Raw genomic sequence first — 17,372 nt, forward strand, 5'->3', positions numbered from 1 at the left:
TCACACAGCCTCACTGACACAGCCTCACTGCCACAGTCTCACTCACACAGCCTCACTCACACAGCCTCACTCACACAGCCTCACTCACACAGCCTCACTCACACAGCCTCACTGACACAGCCTCACTCACAGCCTCGCTCACACAGCCTCACTGCCACAGCCTCACTCACACAGCCTCACTCACACAGCCTCACTCACACAGCCTCACTCACACAGCCTCACTCACAGCCTCACTGACACAGCCTCACTGACACAGCCTCGCTCACACAGCCTCGCTCACACAGCCTCGCTCACACAGCCTCGCTCACACAGCCTCGCTCACACAGCCTCGCTCACAGCCTCGCTCACACAGCCTCGCTCACACAGCCTCGCTCACACAGCCTCGCTCACACAGCCTCGCTCACACAGCCTCGCTCACACAGCCTCGCTCACAGCCTCACTCACACAGCCTCACTCACACAGCCTCACTCACACAGCCTCACTCACACAGCCTCACTCACACAGCCTCGCTCACACAGCCTCGCTCACACAGCCTCGCTCACACAGCCTCACTCACACAGCCTCACTCACACAGACAGCCTCGCTCACACAGCCTCGCTCACACAGCCTCGCTCACACAGCCTCACTCACACAGCCTCACTCACACAGCCTCGCTCACAGCCTCGCTCACAGCCTCACTCACACAGCCTCGCTCACACAGCCTCGCTCACACAGCCTCGCTCACAGCCTCGCTCACAGCCTCACTCACACAGCCTCGCTCACACAGCCTCGCTCACACAGCCTCACTCACACAGCCTCACTCACACAGCCTCACTCACAGCCTCGCTCACAGCCTCACTCACACAGCCTCACTGACACAGCCTCGCTCACACAGCCTCACTCACACAGCCTCACTCACACAGCCTCGCTCACAGCCTCGCTCACAGCCTCACTCACACAGCCTCGCTCACACAGCCTCGCTCACACAGCCTCGCTCACACAGCCTCGCTCACACAGTCTCACTCACACAGCCTCACTCACACAGCCTCACTGACACAGCCTCGCTCACAGCCTGGGGAGAGGGGAGACTCCAGAGGATAGACAGGCAGGAATGAGGCCCGCAGTTCAGTGAGGGCCTCGGACCAGCACCGCTAAGATTAAGATTAGGGATTCGAATCTCTTGATCGATGGATTGTCACTGGGCTTCACTGAGGGCGGATCTAATCACTGGTCTGCCCGTCACACTCGGTCCAGCACAGTCTGTGTCGTGTGTGGAGCTGGGGTGCTCTGGGGTGGCAGTGCTAGTGCCCCCCGGCCCACAGGGCAGTTTCTCACCCGCAGCAAGGGGTCAGCATGCTCGCTCCTCCCTCCTCACGCAGACCGGAGTGCAGTGCTGACCTCTGGGAGTGGGGAGCTCAGGGCCTGTCTCCTTGTCTACCGCACGGTCACGTGAGGCTCTGCAGGACACGGGTTAAAGCCCACTCCGCACAGGTGCACTCCGTGGCCACGGTCTGCGCCACTCGGCACGCCTTTCCACCTGCTAACGCATCAGGGCCTCGGAAGGCTGGCATCCTGCAGCTGGGTTTCCTTCCGCACAGGGAGCGGGGGAGCGGGCACAGGTGCTGTGGGCGCCCCCAGGAGGCACAGGTTAAAGCTGAGCTGGGAGGCGCTCCGCTGTCTCTGCAGCTGCGCTTCCCGAGTGGAGCTGGGCGGTTCTGCTTCTCAGTGTAACCTGGCTGTGTTCTGTTTTTTTTTCCAGCGTCCGGGGATGGAGAATCGCTGGTAAGATTTGTGTCGTTACTGAGGGCTCTTACTGGGCTGATAGGGTCTGTGTCTCCTAAGTAGATACCTACTTGCTTTGTGATCTGTTCCGCTTCCCTGAACCCGGCGGCGGGCGGGGGGGGGGGGTGATTTGTGTTCACTGCCCCCTGCGCTGGGACACAAGCCCACTTCTGCCTCCCTGCCATTGCACTGCTGTGCCTTTAAAGCAGCTGAAGCTCGGGGCGCTGTCACCTGGCGGGGTGGTGCGGGGGCGGGGACGTGAGAACACGTGCCAGTCCCTCTGAAGGGAGGGACCGCGTCGGCTTCCCTCTCAGGATGAAGATTCCGAGTTCACGCTAGCCTCCGACTTTGAGATTGGACACTTCTTCCGTGAGCGGATCGTGCCGAGGGCCGTGCTGTACTTCACGGGGGAGGCCATAGAGGATGACGACAACGTATGTGTCTGCGGAGCCCCGGCCCAGGATGCACGGCGCTGCTGGTGTTTGGGGGGCATGGAGGGCGGGGAGAGGTCACTGCAGTGGGGGCGGCAGGCGTCGGGGCGGTCCCTGTAAGCTTTGGGTGACTGCCAAACAGGAGGGACCCGCATTCACAGGGGTCTGACCGCACCACGCAGTCATCAGCAGCAGAGCCGGCTCGTGCTGGCCTGTGGCCCCATGACCTCAGGTGGGCCCGCGCTCGCAGAAAGGTCGCTGCATGGAGACGAGCCCTCCCCAGCCACTGGGAGGTGGCCCCGAGCACAGCTCCCCAGGACCCACCAGTCCTGTGCCCACCGCCTGAGGCGGTCTCCTCCAGAGCCCAGGGTGCCTTGGGTCCTGATTATTGGCCACAAAGTCCTGTTTTGTTAGATACATATGTGTATATATATCATTGACTTTGGAGAGGGTGGGGGAGGGGGAGAGAAACACCATTGGTGAGATCATTGACTGGCTGCCTCCTGCACACCCCACACTGGGATCGAGCCGCAACGTGGGCGTATGCCCTTACCGGGATCAAACCCTGACCCCCTGGTTCATAGGTCGACACAGCCCACTGAGCCACGCTGGCTGGGCACCACGTTCTGTTGTGTAGCATGGTGCTGGCGGGGCGTTTCAGGGGGTGTTGATCCCTTGCTTTTAGAGCTCTGGCGGCTCCTGGTGCCTCTAGGTTTCCTTGCTTGCGAGGTCTGCTCCCTTGTACCCGTCGCCATGCAGGCCTGCTCCCCCAACTCCTGTGCTGAAGGCCCTGCTGGGCTGTGTGGTCCGGACTGGAGGGCGTGGTGGGCTCGGGCACGTGTCCACACAGCTCGGCCCGTGCTGGGCCACCCCAAGTGCTTGCTGAGACTCAGGATTTAGGAAATGCTGGGCACACGAAGAGGTGGAGGCGGGCGTTCTGGGCTCGTCCCGGGCCTGTGCGCCCCCACATGTGACCAGCTCTGCCAGGTGTGAGACAGGCCGCTGCAGATCTCCGAAGGAGGCCCCGTGAAAGGGGCACGTAGAAGCTCCGAAAACCCACACCTGAGCCTGTCGGAGGTAGAAAGTGACGCACAGATTCCTGTGTGCTGCTGTGTGCTGAGCTCAGCGTCAGCCAGTGTCCTAGTTGGCCCAGCGCACCCAAGCTGGCAGTCTCCTTTCTTCACCCCCATTATTCGTCCTTTTGACTGGCACCCTATTAACGGGCAGGGCTTGTGAGCGAGCATTTCTGCGGCGCTGGCCCTGGCCAGCCGTGGTGTTGGTGCCCAGGCCTGCCCAGCAGCAGGTGGCCTCTCGGCACTGGGCCTGGAGTCACGCTGCCCTCTGCTCGGTCCGAGCAGGATTGCCTGCCTTAGGCCTGACCAGTGGGGGCCTGCACAGGGCAGGGTCTGGGTCGGGTTGCCACCACACTTTCAAAACCTAAAAACGTGTTCGCTTCCTTTTCAGTTTGAAGAAGGTGAGGAAGGAGAAGAGGAGGTAAGGCTAGCTTGTATGGGGCAGCTCAGTGCCCCGGGCAAGGGGGGGGGGCAGCGTGTGAGCCCCGGGGCCTGGTTACATCCCTTTGTGTGACACGTCAGACGGGGCCCTGCTGGAAACTGCAGAAAGGTGGCAAATGCCTGGCAGTGTCCTTTGGACCCTGCGTTTGGCTGATGAAAAAGCTCTCAGGAAATAACGGTCAATCCGCAGAACAGCGCGAGGTTGATTTCAGGGCTAAGGGCAGAAGATACCGGCAACAAGGAGGAGTCCGGGGGGCGTTCCAGTCAGTGCGGGGAGCAGTTGCTTTCCTTCTGAACGGAAGCGTGACGCCTGTCCACTCCTCCCCGCAGGAGCTAGAAGGAGACGAGGAGGCGGAAGAAGAGGACGATGCCGACGCGAGCCTCAAGGTGAGTGGCTCTGGGGCTGCCCAGACCGGGGTGCTGTGCTGCTGGGCACCGCCGCGCCCGCACCGGGGAGGAACCTGGACGCGCCCCTCTCCCCTCCAGTTAGAACGTTGGCGGGAACCAGGAAACACGGGAGCGGGGCTACTCGGCGCCTCCAACGGCCTCCCCAGCTCCTGGCGCTGTGCCCCTCCCCTAGTCTCATTCCGGGGACGCTGTCACTGACCACACAGATGCTTGTTTTTGGAGAGGATGCAAAGATGGCACTTTGTGGGGGGTGGGAGGAGGGCGGCGTTCTTATTTTTTAAATAGCGTGATGAAAACGTAAGTATAATCTACAATTGTACTTGGGCTGAGAATGCGTAGAAATTATGTCCAGGTTTCTCATAATTTAAAGTAAACTAGGAAGCTTTTTAAAAAATGACAGAAATGAGTGGACAGCCCCATTAACTTGTAAGTCGGGAGTGGTCCTGCTCTCGATTGGCTCGAACCCAGGTGCTTTGCCACCTGACCCGTGCAGACTGCAGGGCGGCCCTCCTGGGACTCACTCTGGTCCGCGGCCCGGGGCCTCTGGGGTCGTTCCCTCACGTCACCTGGCACCTCTAGTTCACCCGTGTGTGCGTGTCCCCGTCTTTCCCCACGTGCAGTGTGCCCGAGGCTGTGCGTGCAAACCTGGTCTTGTCACTCGTCTGTAACACCACGTGTCCCTGTGAACGCATGCTCACCGCGGAGTTCCTGCGGGGAACGGTGCGGGGTCAGCGCTGTAAACGCGCTCACCGAAACGTGCATCGTTTGAGGTTGGCCTGTCCATCACGGCAGCTATTCAAAACACACCTGGGGCCGGCTGTGAGCGCATCGCCCTGGGGGACAGGAGGGGGGTCTGAGGTAACAGAACTGGGTGGTGGTGACCCCGACACGGCGTGCCGAGCCCCACGTGTGTTCTCTGCCCGTCTCACTGGCAGTGGGCGCTTGGCTCCTGCTGTTTCCTTCTGGTGTCCGTCCTCCTGTTGCCTCACGTCCTGTGTTCTGGGGGCACTGTCACCACGTGGTCACATGACCTGGCAGGCGGTAGAGGATTGTCGGCACTAACCCCCACGATGTCTCGAGATGTTCGTTGGGAGCGGGTGGTGCTGTGAGTGCTAGAACTGTCAGCCGTGCGGTCAGACTCAGGCTTGTCCTTGTGAGCCCTCTGTCCCCGTCCTCCCGTCCCCCTGTCCCCCTGTCAGATGGCACCTCTATCCCCGTCCCCCTGTCAGATGGCACCTCTGTCCCCGTCCCCGTCCCCCCGTCCCCCTGTCAGATGGCACCTCTGTCCCCGTCCCCCTGTCCCCCCGTCCCCCTGTCAGATGGCACCTCTGTCCCCGTCCCCCCGTCCCCCTGTCAGATGGCACCTCTGTCCCCGTTCCCCCATCCCCCTGTCAGATGGCACCTCTGTCCCTGTCAGATGGCACCTCTGTCCCCGTCCCCCTGTCCCCCGTCCCCCTGTCAGATGGCACCTCTGTCCCCGTCCTCCCATCCCCCTGTCAGATGGCACCTCTGTCCCCGTCAGATGGCACCTCTGTCCCCGTCCCCCGTCCCCCTGTCAGATGGCACCTCTGTCCCCGTCCCCCCATCCCCCTGTCAGATGGCACCTCTGTCCCCATCCCCCTGTCAGATGGCACCTCTGTCCCCGTCCCCCCATCCCCCTGTCAGATGGCACCTCTGTCCCCGTCCCCCCATCCCCCTGTCAGATGGCACCTCTGTCCCCGTCCCCCCATCCCCCTGTCAGATGGCACCTCTGTCCCCGTCCCCCTGTCCCCCTGTCAGATGGCACCTCTGTCCCCGTCCCCCCATCCCCGTCAGATGGCACCTCTGTCCCCGTCCCCCCATCCCCCTGTCAGATGGCACCTCTGTCCCCGTCCCCCTGTCCCCCCCGTCCCCCCATCCCCCTGTCAGATGGCACCTCTGTCCCCGTCCCCCTGTCCCCCCCGTCCCCCCGTCCCCCTGTCAGATGGCACCTCTGTCCCCGTCCCCCCATCCCCCTGTCAGATGGCACCTCTGTCCCCGTCCCCCTATCAGATGGCACCTCTGAAGGGGCACGTGTCAGTCGGTGCGCAGAGGAGAGCGCAGGGTCAGTGCAGGGCACAGCTGTGCGGAGGCTGCTGCTCCCGGCCTGGTGGCCGCCCTTTGGTACCTGAGCCGGGGCTGCTCCCTCCTGTAAGGTCGGGTGCCTTCCTTTCCTCACGCTGACTGTGCCTTTCAATTTTCTTCCCGTTTAGGTGTAATTTTTGTCTGTTAATCATGCGTTTCTAGGTAAGGTGGAATTCCATTCATTCCTAACTTCCCAATTGTTGATCTGTGCTGTATGACAATGCCTGTTGTGACGGGGACAGAGCAGGCCCTGTGCGGTGCACGAGCCAGGGGACACGGGCTCTGACCCGCCGTCCTGTGGGGCTGTGTGTGCCTGTGGAACCGGCGGCCACGCCACTTGCCTCCTGCTTGCCGAGCCCAGGGTTTCTTGCTGACCACGCAGCCCAGGGGAACTGTGTGGCGTTTTTCTCGACGACAGGACGGCCCTCCAGGAGGAGGACGGGAGGCCCTGGGAGGGGGGCAGTCTGCAGGGGCACATCGCCAGGGGGCCAGCGGTCCTCCTGGAGGCGTCACGCTTCCCTGCCCCTGCTGCTCCCTCGGTCCCTGTGCCCGTGCCACCCCCGCTCACAGGCAGTCCGAGTCGACCCCGCGATGGTCCTGGACGTGCATCTGTCAGTTGTGCAGCCGGTGGTTCGTGAGGGTGGCGGAGCTTGTGCCAGTTCCTTATCTGCAAAGTGACTGCCCGTGTGGGGTGGCATTAGCACGTGTGTTGAGGTCGCTGCGGTTCTGACTCAACGCCAGGTCAGCTGTTGGTCTCAGCAGCAGCAGCAGCAGCAGCAAGCCTGGGCCACTGTCCCCTGTGGGCCATTGTCACCGTGCTCCATCTGGGCTCACCTGTGGGACACTCACTACTGCCAGGGCTGGGGCGCCGCGGGGGGGAAGCTGGGAACGAGGCAGACACGTAGGCAGCAGGTGGCCTTCTGGGAAGTCGGGTTCTATGGCCAGAGGCAGCTCAGGCCGGCCGTGCCTGAGAGAGCCAGGACCGGGGCTCCCTGTAGGAGGCGCCTGGTGCTGGTGTGAGTTCAGGTCGGCGCCTTGGAGGGTCTGTCGCACTGTCGTGTCTCGCTCGTGGGGCGCAGACCGGGCTGAAGGTACGTCTCAGTGAAATGCAAGGATCTGGGCACCAGGTCAGGGCTGATCACCTTCCTGCGTGTTGGCGTGGCTGCGCCCCCGTGTCTGAGGAGCTTGTCTGCCAGCTTGTACCCGAAGCTCACTCCCCACCTGCCAGCTCCTCGGAGCGGAGGACCGGGTGTGACCACAGCGCCCCATGCCCCGCGGCGCGGATGTCTCTGCGCTCCTGCTCGGGCGCTTGTTAGCCGCTCAGACCCTTCTTTGGTCCCCGATTGGCAAGGTTTTGGCTATAAGTTTGTGCCTTTGAAACACCAACTCCTCCCTTGATCATCGGCACGGCGTGACCACGCTGTCATCACATGGCATGAAGCAGGAGGCTCGGCCTGCAGCCTGTGTTGTCCTGTGTCCACAGCCCTGCTGGCCGTGGTGTGGGTGCGGGCTCTTCCTCCAGCGTCCGTCTCCACAGCCACGCTGGGGCTGCTTTTAGACCAGCAGGCAGTTCGTGTCCCTGCGTGAAACAGCACAGCGCAGCTGATACAGTCGGCTGCGTCACGTGACACGGATGTGTTGTTTGTCACGAGGCAGCGGGAAAGCCCGTGTCACCTCCGCAGGCTTCCTGAGCGCTCTGCTCCCGCCGCAGCGCGGGGCCTGGCCCACGGCTCTTCCCTGAAAGGACGCTGCTTGGTGCTGAGCTCTTGCGGCCAGGATTGCTGGTCAGGTGTGTGGTGGTGGTGTTCCAGGTGAGCATGTGACAGGGCGGACACGGGGCCAGCCTCTGGGTCCCGGCGTGTCGTGCTCTTTCCATTACGTGCGCTAATCGGGAGCGTGGACCAGGGTCCGAGGCTGCTGCTTGTCTGTGCCCCTTTACGTGCACTTTCTCGTCCCTTAAATGTGGTTCCCAGAGACCAGCTGGAGCCCAGCCCTCACCTGAGGGTGTCGGTGGGTGGTCCCAGGCGTTTCTTCTCAGCCCGGGGTGCTGCGTCCACAGGCAGGCCAGGTGGGGTCCAGGGAGACTGGTCATCTTGGCTCGGCCGGATGGGGGCACCTGCTCTGCTGCCCCACAGCATTCATGGGGCGCGCGTGCAGTTTCAGGGGTGGGGATACACACGACAGGTCACAGTGAAGTGGTTCAGGGGTGGGGGGCTCCCCTGTACCTTACCTGAAAGGACAGCATTCCCACCTGGGGCTCCTGGGAGGGTCGCGCTTGTCTGTGGACCGTGGCGTCGTGGCTTTGCGGGCATTCCTCATTATCAAGGAGGGGGCCCCGAGGAGGAGGCAGCCCTGCTGGGCATGGGGGCTGCACAGGAGCCTGTCAGGATTCCAGTGCTGAGCCTGTTGGGGAGGGCAGTGCCTGGGCACCCAGAGCTCCCAGCTGCCTTCCGGCCTGCAAACGGGGTCTCCTGTCACTGTTGACAAGTGAGCCGCTCCGCCCGGGCCTCCTGCTGCCCTGCCCAGAGTGGGAGGGTCTCGGGCCTCTTGAGACAAGAGGCCGCTGTGCTGTGACATTTCTCCGGAAGTTGGCTTATGTTTTTGCTACTTTATAAAATATATATGTTTTGACTTCAGAGAGGAAGGGAGAGGAGGAGAGAGAAACATCAGTGATGAGAGAGAATCTTGGATCGGCTGCCTCCTGCACACCCCACTCTGGGGATCAAGCCTGCAGCCCGGGCCTGTGCCCTGACCTGGATTCAGTCTGGTGACCTGGTTCACAGGTCAGTGCTCAGCCAGTGAGCCACGCCGGCCGGCTTGTTACTGTTTTACAGGTCTGTTAGCAGTAACAGCCACAGTGATTGCACAATGGGGGTTGGTTTTCCTGGTTGTGGGAAATGGCGGGGGGCGTGGACGGCGCCACAAGTCTTGTCTCTCTCTCGGCAGAAGGAGCCCAGCCAGCCCTCGGAGTGCAAGCAGCAGTGAGCGGCGACCTGCCGGCACAGCGCCACCCCGGCCTTTCTCAAGTGCATGGTTTTCGCTTCGTTTCCTCTCCTCATTATTTTGCTTAACCTGTACAGCGGCCACTTACACGCGTTTCAGAAGTAGGAGGTTGAATCTAATCCCGCACCCTCCTCGGCCTTGGGTGCAGCTCAGTAGACTTCCCGAGGCCCACCTTGGAGGGGCCCGTAGACCACGTGGGGTGGGAAGGTCCCCGAGCCCAGGACAGAAGTCCGGGAGCTTCTGCTCCCATCTCTCGCTTGAAGACACCACGCGCTCTGTCCAGCCACCGGTCCTCTGTCTGACCTCGGCAGAGCCGGAGAGCCGGCCGTGCTGCCGGGGTTCTTGCTTTGGTTTTCCTTTCCTGGGGTGGGGTGGGGTCGTGGCGCCCACAGTGCTGAGGCGTTAGCTTGTGTGGTGCATCCCCATATTTATTTGTTCCTTTGTGCTGTGAGCCTTGGGTGTGTGCTGGCGCTTGTCCTCAGGTTTCTGAAACCATGTTTGTGATGGAGACCTGGGGCGGGACCGGGCGGGGGGTGGCGGCTCCTCTGGGAGCGAGGCCTGTGTGGGGGGAAGCGCCGCTCCTGCCACTGCAGCTGGCGCGGGAGCTCGTCTCCTGGACGTGGGCACTCCTTGGCCACGCAGTGCCGGTGCCCATCCTCTGTGGGAGGGCTGGGCGGGCACAGGTGTCCTCGTGTGTCAGTGTCGCGTCTCCGTAGCCCATTTCTCAGCCCCATGTCCATCGTGTCTTAAAGCCCTGGGTTCAGAGCGACCTGTTCTTGGCCGGCGTGTGGGGCTCCGAGTGTGTGACCTCATTCCCTGGTCCCTGGCAGCCGGCGACACGGGCCCACACGGACCAGGCCTGGAGAGTGCGCAGCCTTATTACTTAGATACATTTGTAACTGAAGATGCTGTTTTCAATTTGTACAGACGAGTTAGAGTATCTATTAAAGTGGTGAAACCTGGGCCCCGCGTGCGTCTCTCTGTGGGGTGGGGTGGGGGTGGGGGGGGGTGGGGCGGGGTGGTCGCACCCCCTGAGGTGTGGCCGGGTCCGGACCCCCAGTGTCTGGTTTTCCCTGTTCCTCGGGCTCATGCACTGCCTGCTGGTCTCCAGGCCCTGGGAGCCCTGTGCTGGCTCCTCGCCCTGCCCGAGCGGGCAGGCTCCCCCCGGAACCCCAGCCTGAGGATGCTGCTCGCCCTGTTCCCCCGCCCCCGAGGGCGGGCTGCAGAGGAGCCTGCGCGCTGGCCGCCCTGGGTGGGTGCTGCTGCCGACAGCGGGGCCTGGCTGTGAGCACCTGGCTTACGGTAACTGCGGGGCCAGAGGGCTGTCCCGGGCCATCTGCAGGGAAACAGCTTCCAGGGAGAGCCGTCTCCGCTGCCCCAGTCACAGGGGTGGGCTCACGTGCCGTACAGAGCGCCGCACTGCCCGGACGCGGGGCCTCGCCAGGGGAGCGGAAATGGAGCGGCCACGAGGACTTGGGCAGCTCAGCGTGACGGGGGCTGAGAGCGGGAGGCTGCCAGCTGCTCGAGCTCCCCGCGACGGAGCCCACGCCCTCGTGGGTGCCGCGGGCAAGTGTGCTCCGGGCGAGGGCGCTGCAGGTGCATCTGCTCCGCTCCAGGTGCCATACACTTGGGGTTTGAAATGGCCAGGAGACCGGTCAGGTCGGCCCCAACCCACAGTGGACTTGGGCCGAGAGCAGGGGTGCCCGGGGACGTGAGGACCGGTCTCTGGATGTGATGGGGTGGAGCAGGGGAGGGGCGGAGCCTCGCGTGCACACTCGTGTGAGTGGGGGTGCACAGGGATTCTGCGGGGAAGCCACAGGTACACAGGAAGCGGGAGGCAGTGGGCTGCCGGCATCAGTGGGCAGGACAAGCAGGTGCCGGCCGCTCTGCGTCCTCCGTGCGAGCTGTGCATTGTGGTGGCGAGGGGCCGTGGAAGGGCAGAGACGGGGTGTGCTCAAGGCACGGCTTCCCCTGTGGGGCGAGGACGAACAGGACGGGGCCTCCGGCGCCAAGCCCAGAGGCGGAGCTCTCCCTGGCCGCCCACTGGCTCAGCCTCGCCTGCACCAGGGCCTTCATGACGCTGTCCTCTGCCCTCCCACGGCCCCCCTCCTGGACAGTCAGGGAAGGGAAGGAGGTTCTCCAGTGGCCAGGGGGCCGGCACCTGTCCTCCAGGACACCGCAGAGGCTGCTCTGGGCAGTCACAGAGCACTCGGGAGGCTTGCCCGGAGCCCCAGCAAGGGGGCCGCAGGGAAGGTGACGCTTGCAGCACTCCGGGTGGCCACCGGCCTGGCCTAGCTGGCCCCCTCGGCCTGGGAGCTGCAGCCACCCAGGACCCTGTGCTGCCCATCTGGCTGCTGCTTGGCCTTTGTCCCCGCTGGTCCTGAACTGCCATCAGCCCAGCCAACACGGACCCAGACATCACACTGCTTTCTGGTGACCAGGAGGGTGTGCAAGGCCACCTCCCGTCCCTGCGGCCCCTGCCGCCCTCGCCCGCCCCCAGTCCTTAGGGTGACTGACCCCCAAGCCACCCTTGATCTGTGAGAGGCTGTGGGGCCTCCCTCCCTCAGGGCCGGGGGTTGCCTGTCACACAAGACTGGCCTGGGTCCCGCCGCCCTCTGAGCTCTCCTGGCACCCCGCCTGCGAGGGGCTCGCCGGCCCCGGGCAGCTCAGCTCAGTGCTTCCGCCAGGTGCCAGCAGTTGAAGGTGGGGTGCTAGCAGTGCTGTGTACCCCACAACAGAGAGGCCCCAGCATCAGGACCCCCAGGACACAGGACAGCATGACCCGAGGGCGGAGGGGCCGGTGGGTGACGGGGTTCTGTGACCTGGGACCAGCTCAGCACCTGCTGGGGCGGGGCCGTTGGGAGGAGGAAGTGGTTACACAGGTGGGTACACGCGGCTTCTGGGTGTGAGTTACACCCCATTGGAGCTCCTTTTTCAAAGCCCCCACGTTGGGGGGGGTCCACGTAAAACGCTGGTTTTCCTCTCGAGGGGTCGGGCTGTGGTCACGCACAGCCTGGCGGCGGCCTCTGTCCATGCCCACCCTGCGGCAGCCCAGCAGGTGCCGTTCCTCTGCTGTGCTGGCTCGTGGCTCCTGAGGGCTCCTGTCTCGTGGGGCCCGGCCCCTGCCACCGGGGGAGGGTGGGCGGGGGAGGGAGGGGTGGGCCCTCGGCTTCAGCCAGGCCGGTGGGTGTCGCTGACCTCTGTCCTGCCTGAGGAGGCCCCCTGCTCAGAACCTGTGTCCTGTCTCCCTCTCGAGCGCCCGTGGCGGGGACACGGGGTGGGCTGTTCTCCCTCACCGGTCCCTCCTGCTGCAGAGCCCCTGGTTGGAGAAGGGCTGTGGGCGTGGAGTCCTGCCGACATCGCCCTGTGTGGGCTGCCCTCGGCTCCCCGCCAGCTGGCCGCCCCGCCACCCAGTGTGGCCGCACCTGGACTTCGGTCCCTTCCTGTCAGAATGACTTCCCAGCCTCCTTCCTCGGGAGGCAGACTCACCCTCCCCCCCCTCAACCTCAGGGCCTGTCTGGGGGGCAGGGGAGGCTGAGGAGCCTCAGACCCAGCATCCGGCCCCCCACCAAGAGACGCAGTGGTCCCCAACAGCAGGGCTGCGCGCGCGCGCGCGCGCGCGCACACACACACACACCACCACCACCACCACCACCCCCCATCCTCAGAAGCTGGTGAGGGTCTCCAGGCACCTTGTCAGCCTTGGACCCCTCCAGCCTGTCGCAGGTCCCACGACAGCTCCCCGGCACCCCTCCCCCCAGGCCAAGTCACCTTGGTGCCCCAGACACCGCTCCACCTGCCCCAGGTGTCACCACTGCCAGTCACTGGCCCCGCCTGGCCATGCTGACTGTGCTGTGGGCGGCGACCGGATGTTACTTTCCATGACAACCTAACAGGCCTGGCCCTGAGCCCGATGGCCAGGCCCGGCCTCCTGGGGCCTGTGGCTCAGGACCTCCTCAAGGCCCGGAGAGGCGGGCGGAGCCGCGGGCACCCTCTCCACTCCCAGGGCTCCTCCGGGGTCTGGGAACCTGCCTGCGGAACCGTCCCTTCCCCCAGGAGCCGGGGAGCCTCAGAGGAAGCCCCGAGGGCCTGCCGACCAGCAGCCAGCCCTGCCCCAGCACACGGAGTGTGCCCTCTCGGACAACAGGAGGGGAGCTGGGGGACAGGAGGTGTGGGGTCTCCCCTGACCGCAGGCTGCCCCCACTTCCCGCGGCGCCCTGGCACCTGCCTGCCCTTTCCTGCCTTTCATTCATGCGCTTACTCACCGGCTCCCAGAGGCCCTCCCCCCAACCTTCTGGTTTTACTGACGAGCAGCCGCCAACTTCCCTTGCTCTGAGCAGAGTTAGGTCTTTGAGGCAGTGGGGTAGACACTTTTTAGTTCCCCCTTTCCCCCCAGAGTGTTTCCTGAGCACCTGGGGGCCCCAAAGAACAAGGTGTCACTGTGTCCCAGGAGCTGACTGCCTTCCAGCGGGGCGCTGAGGGACGAGGGGAGCTAGCTGCCCAGGGAGCCGCGGGGAGAGTTCCTGGTGGCATCACCTTCTCATTGGACCCCCAGGGCCTGGTGAGGTGGGCCCGCCCATCAGACTCCCGCGGAGGGGCCAGGGGCTTGGAGCGAGAGCAACAAGGGACACAGCTTTAAGGAGCCGAGGCCAGGCTGAGCGTTGAGCCCCAAACCAGGTGGAGCAGGCCTCCCCTCTTCTGCCCTGGGCCCCCCTTCTCCAGGCTGCACCTTCCAGCAGAGGGCAGGCCTGGACCACAGGCCGGGCCCAGGGGGGTGGCAGCCGGCCGCCTCAGGTGCTGCGGCTCCAGGCAGGGTGGGCCTTTCTCCCTGCTCCTCTCCCTGCTCCCTGTTCTCCCTGCCTCCCCCCTTCTCCTGACAGTGGGTGGGAGCAGGCCTTAGAGTTTGCCCTGGCAACCTAGGAGGGCTCCATGGAGGAGGCCAGAGGAGAGGGTCTTCCAGGCAGGGGACCCCGTGGCAGTCTGCGCTCCCCCCTGCGCCTCCACACACACGGAGGGGGTGGTGCCCAACCCCAGGTACCAGCCGCTGACGCACACCTTCCTCCCAGGCTGGCTGGGCAGCAGCCTGGGGCTTGGCTTCGTCACTGCTGTGGAGATGACCTCACACAGGGAGTTTCGAAGAGGCGCCTTCATTCTTCATGGCCACCTGACACCCTCCCAGCTGGACGGGATGGCCAGTGTCCCCGGCCAGGGGTTCAAGGACCAGTTTCGCTGCCTGGGGAAGGTCCCCGCGGACCCTGAGTGTCCCAGGGGCCATACCCACTCGGGGTGAAGCCCAGCGCGCCCCTAATGCCCCCAACCCAGAAGCCACCTGCAGGGGGCCCTTTCCGGCCCGGGCCTGGGAGTTCGGTGGGCAGATTGGACTCGTGCTGGCCGGCTGTGTGACCGCGCATGAGCCACTTCTCTCGGGCCCTCATCTTATTCCCAGGAAACCCAAGAAAACAGGCCCCACAGCCGGCCGTGGTGGGGAGAGGTCAGGGGTCTGTCTGGGGCCTAGGTCCCTGGGCGGCTGCTCCCCGGGGCGAGGGGGCGGTCCCCGGTGGGCGGCTATCCTGGTGGTCCTCTAGGCTGCTGGCTGTCAAGTGGTCCAGGGAGGGCCCCCCCCACACACACACAAAGATGTTGGACCAGCACTTTGCCTCTGTCTCCCAGGAAGTGAGCATTGCAGTCCCGTTTCCAGATGGACCCGCAGACGGGGCAGGCCTGCTGGGGGCGGAGATGGCCCTTCCCTTGCTCCGGGTTCAGGCTGGTTTGGCCCGAGCTGCACCTGGATGGATGGAGCAGCCTCAGACACGGGTGGTCCAACCCGCTTCCTCCACCCCCACCCCTGCAGGTCTCAGGCCTGGGCGGGGCTGTTGGGAGTGAGGCTGCCTGGGTGGGCTTGGCCTGGCCGAGTCCCATCAGCTCCCTCAGGGTCCTCTCCCCGGGGTCCCCTGCCCAGGAGCCTCCGAGGAGAAGAGCAGTGGGCTCCCCACCCCCTACGACCTGTCCTCCCAGCTCCCGCTGACGCCCACTTGTCAGCACAACCCCCAGGTCACCACCACCCCCTCCCAGAGCGGCCGGGCCCACGGGCAGAGGAAGGGCACCTGGCCCCACTCTCCCAGCCTCCCTGCGTCCTGCTCCCCCACATCCTCCCTCCCACCACCCCAAGCCCCGCCTCTGCTGTTCCTGGTCTCCCCGCATTCCCTGGGGCTTCTCTTTCCACACCTGCAAAGTAGGGGGAGCATGCCCCCCGCGGGGCCGTCTCTGGGTCGGTGCACAGAGGCTGGGCATGTGCCTGCACACCGACCCCACTGACCTTCACGGCCCTGCTCCCGACTCCTGGGGACTGGGCTCCTCCAGGCCCCACCGCCCCGCCCCCCAACACCCCACACGCCTGCTGGGCTCCCCTTCTCTCCCGGGAGGACTAGCACAAGCAAGGCCTGCAGGCACACAGTAGGACCGTAAGCAGTGCTGAGCGTCTGGTCTGCCCAGAGTTCAGGTTCCACCAACTGGCCCTTGGTGGTGGGGGCGGGGGCGCAGGCTGGCGTGCTGGTGGACCTCAGAGGGTCCCTGCAGAGCGGTGGGCACCCGGGGGTGGCCAGACGGTGGCTCCCTAGGGACAGTGACAGCGGCACCCCTGGTCTGTGCCTGGTGTCCCACTGCCCCGAGGACCAGGTCTGCCCAGCAGCCGGAGACCCGCTCAGCTCAGCACAGGCTGCGCTGGGGGTGTCCGCAGGCTGGGGGAGCCTTTAGCGAGGGACTCGCCCCACCCCCAGCCTGGCTGCCACTGGCACAGACCTGAGCCCGCGATGTCCCTCCAGGGCCTGGACCACCCTCAGGGGTCAGGGGGCTTGGCCGAGCCGCAGAGCCGGGGTGGGGGAGGGGAGGGGGAGGCTGGTCCGGGGCGGCTCCAGCTCGCCCGCCCGCTCCTGCCCTGGGCTGCCCAGGCGGAAATGTTGAATTCCGTGGCACCGGGCACCTGCGTTTCAGTTGAACCCATCCCACAGATGGAGGTGCTGGTTCTCACCGCCCCGCTCTCTGCCACTCCTGCTGGGTCACAGCTTCCGTGGGTGTTGGAAGGTGGGGGCCCCCGGGGGCAGTGCGCCCCAGAAATCCCCTTGGAGGGCTCCACCCCTCCCCCCCCCTTGGGAACCAGGAGGAGCCGGCCACCAGTTCCTGCTCCCGTCCAACCCTTTAAAGGAAGCCGGGAAATAAACGCCCGGGCGCCGGCTGGCAGGCGATGACTCAGCCGCCCCCGCTGCCCTCGCCCGCCCGGGCGCACGGGCCTCCCGCACCGGCTCCCCTCCGCTCCCGGCGTCTCCCGGCCGCACGTGCGGTCCCAGCGGAGCCGTCCCCCCCGCACCCCCCTCCCCGCGGCGGGACTCCAAGCTCGGGGTCCAGGGAGAGGGCAGGCCCCCGCCCCGGGACGGGAGGCTGCGCGGCCTTCACCCCCACATCTGCTGAGCCCCACGCGGAGCTGTTGGAACACTTTTCTCTTGTTACCGACTCTGAAAGGGGTTCCTGTCCGCTTCTCACGGGCCAGACAACGGAGCTCAGAACGCCCGCCTGCCAGGGGGCCAGGCCCACGGGCGGCCAGGTGGGCGAGGCCGATGGTGGCGAAGCCACCGGAGGGTCTCCCCGGGAAGGGCCCCTGTGGCGTGGGAGGAACTGGGGGCCGAGACCTGCTTCGTCCCAGGAGCGCTAGAGCCGCAGGGATGGGTGTCGGGGCGCCTGGAGGGTGGGGATCTGGGCTCCCCCTTCCCCGCCCCCGTCCCCCGCCCTGGGTCGGCCCGGGCTGCGGGTGCCTCCCGGGGCCCCCGGGTGTTGAGTCACCGCGGGCAGGGCCGGACATTCCCTCCGCGGGGCCGGCGTCCTGGGCGGGGTGGGGACCGCGTGTCACCCCATGGGTCTGGGGTGCCGGGGGATCGGAGGGGCGCCTGATGGGTTTGCAGATATAAAGGAAAGGGTGGCCGCGGGCGGGGAAGGCGCGGGCGTCCGGGTGGCCGGGCTTGGGGGCTGGGACGGTTGGGCGCCGGGGGGCGGGGCACTGCGTTGGGCGGGGGCGTGGTCTCCGGGGGCGTGTCGCGGAGGGGCGGGGCCTGGAGCGGGGCGGGGCCGCTATAAAGACCGCGCGCCCGGGCGGCCCGACCAC

General features: G+C 65.4%; 1 protein-coding gene across 5 annotated transcripts in view; it reads left to right on the plus strand.

Annotated features, from left to right (window-relative positions):
* The window catches only part of NAP1L4 (nucleosome assembly protein 1 like 4), a 36,648-nt gene extending 26,465 nt beyond the window's left edge, over positions 1-10,183 (plus strand). For 3 of the 5 annotated variants that reach the window (XM_080687897.1, XM_080687898.1, XM_080687899.1), the window contains exons 11-15: positions 1,739-1,761; positions 2,076-2,195; positions 3,657-3,686; positions 4,037-4,093; positions 9,164-10,183. In XM_080687897.1, coding sequence (XP_080544023.1) covers positions 1,739-1,761; positions 2,076-2,195; positions 3,657-3,686; positions 4,037-4,093; positions 9,164-9,202 — 269 coding nt within the window. In that variant the 3' untranslated portion in view covers positions 9,203-10,183. Of the gene's footprint in view, positions 1-1,738; positions 1,762-2,075; positions 2,196-3,656; positions 3,687-4,036; positions 4,094-6,345; positions 6,380-9,163 lie in introns of all 5 variants that reach the window. The other 2 variants (XM_080687900.1, XM_080687901.1) reach the window with 1 other exon arrangement.
* Positions 10,184-17,372: the final 7,189 nt, after the last annotated feature.

The sequence above is a fragment of the Plecotus auritus genome, assembly GCF_963455305.1.
Source record: "Plecotus auritus genome assembly, chromosome: 9".
In the NCBI taxonomy this organism is placed as follows: domain Eukaryota; kingdom Metazoa; phylum Chordata; class Mammalia; order Chiroptera; family Vespertilionidae; genus Plecotus; species Plecotus auritus.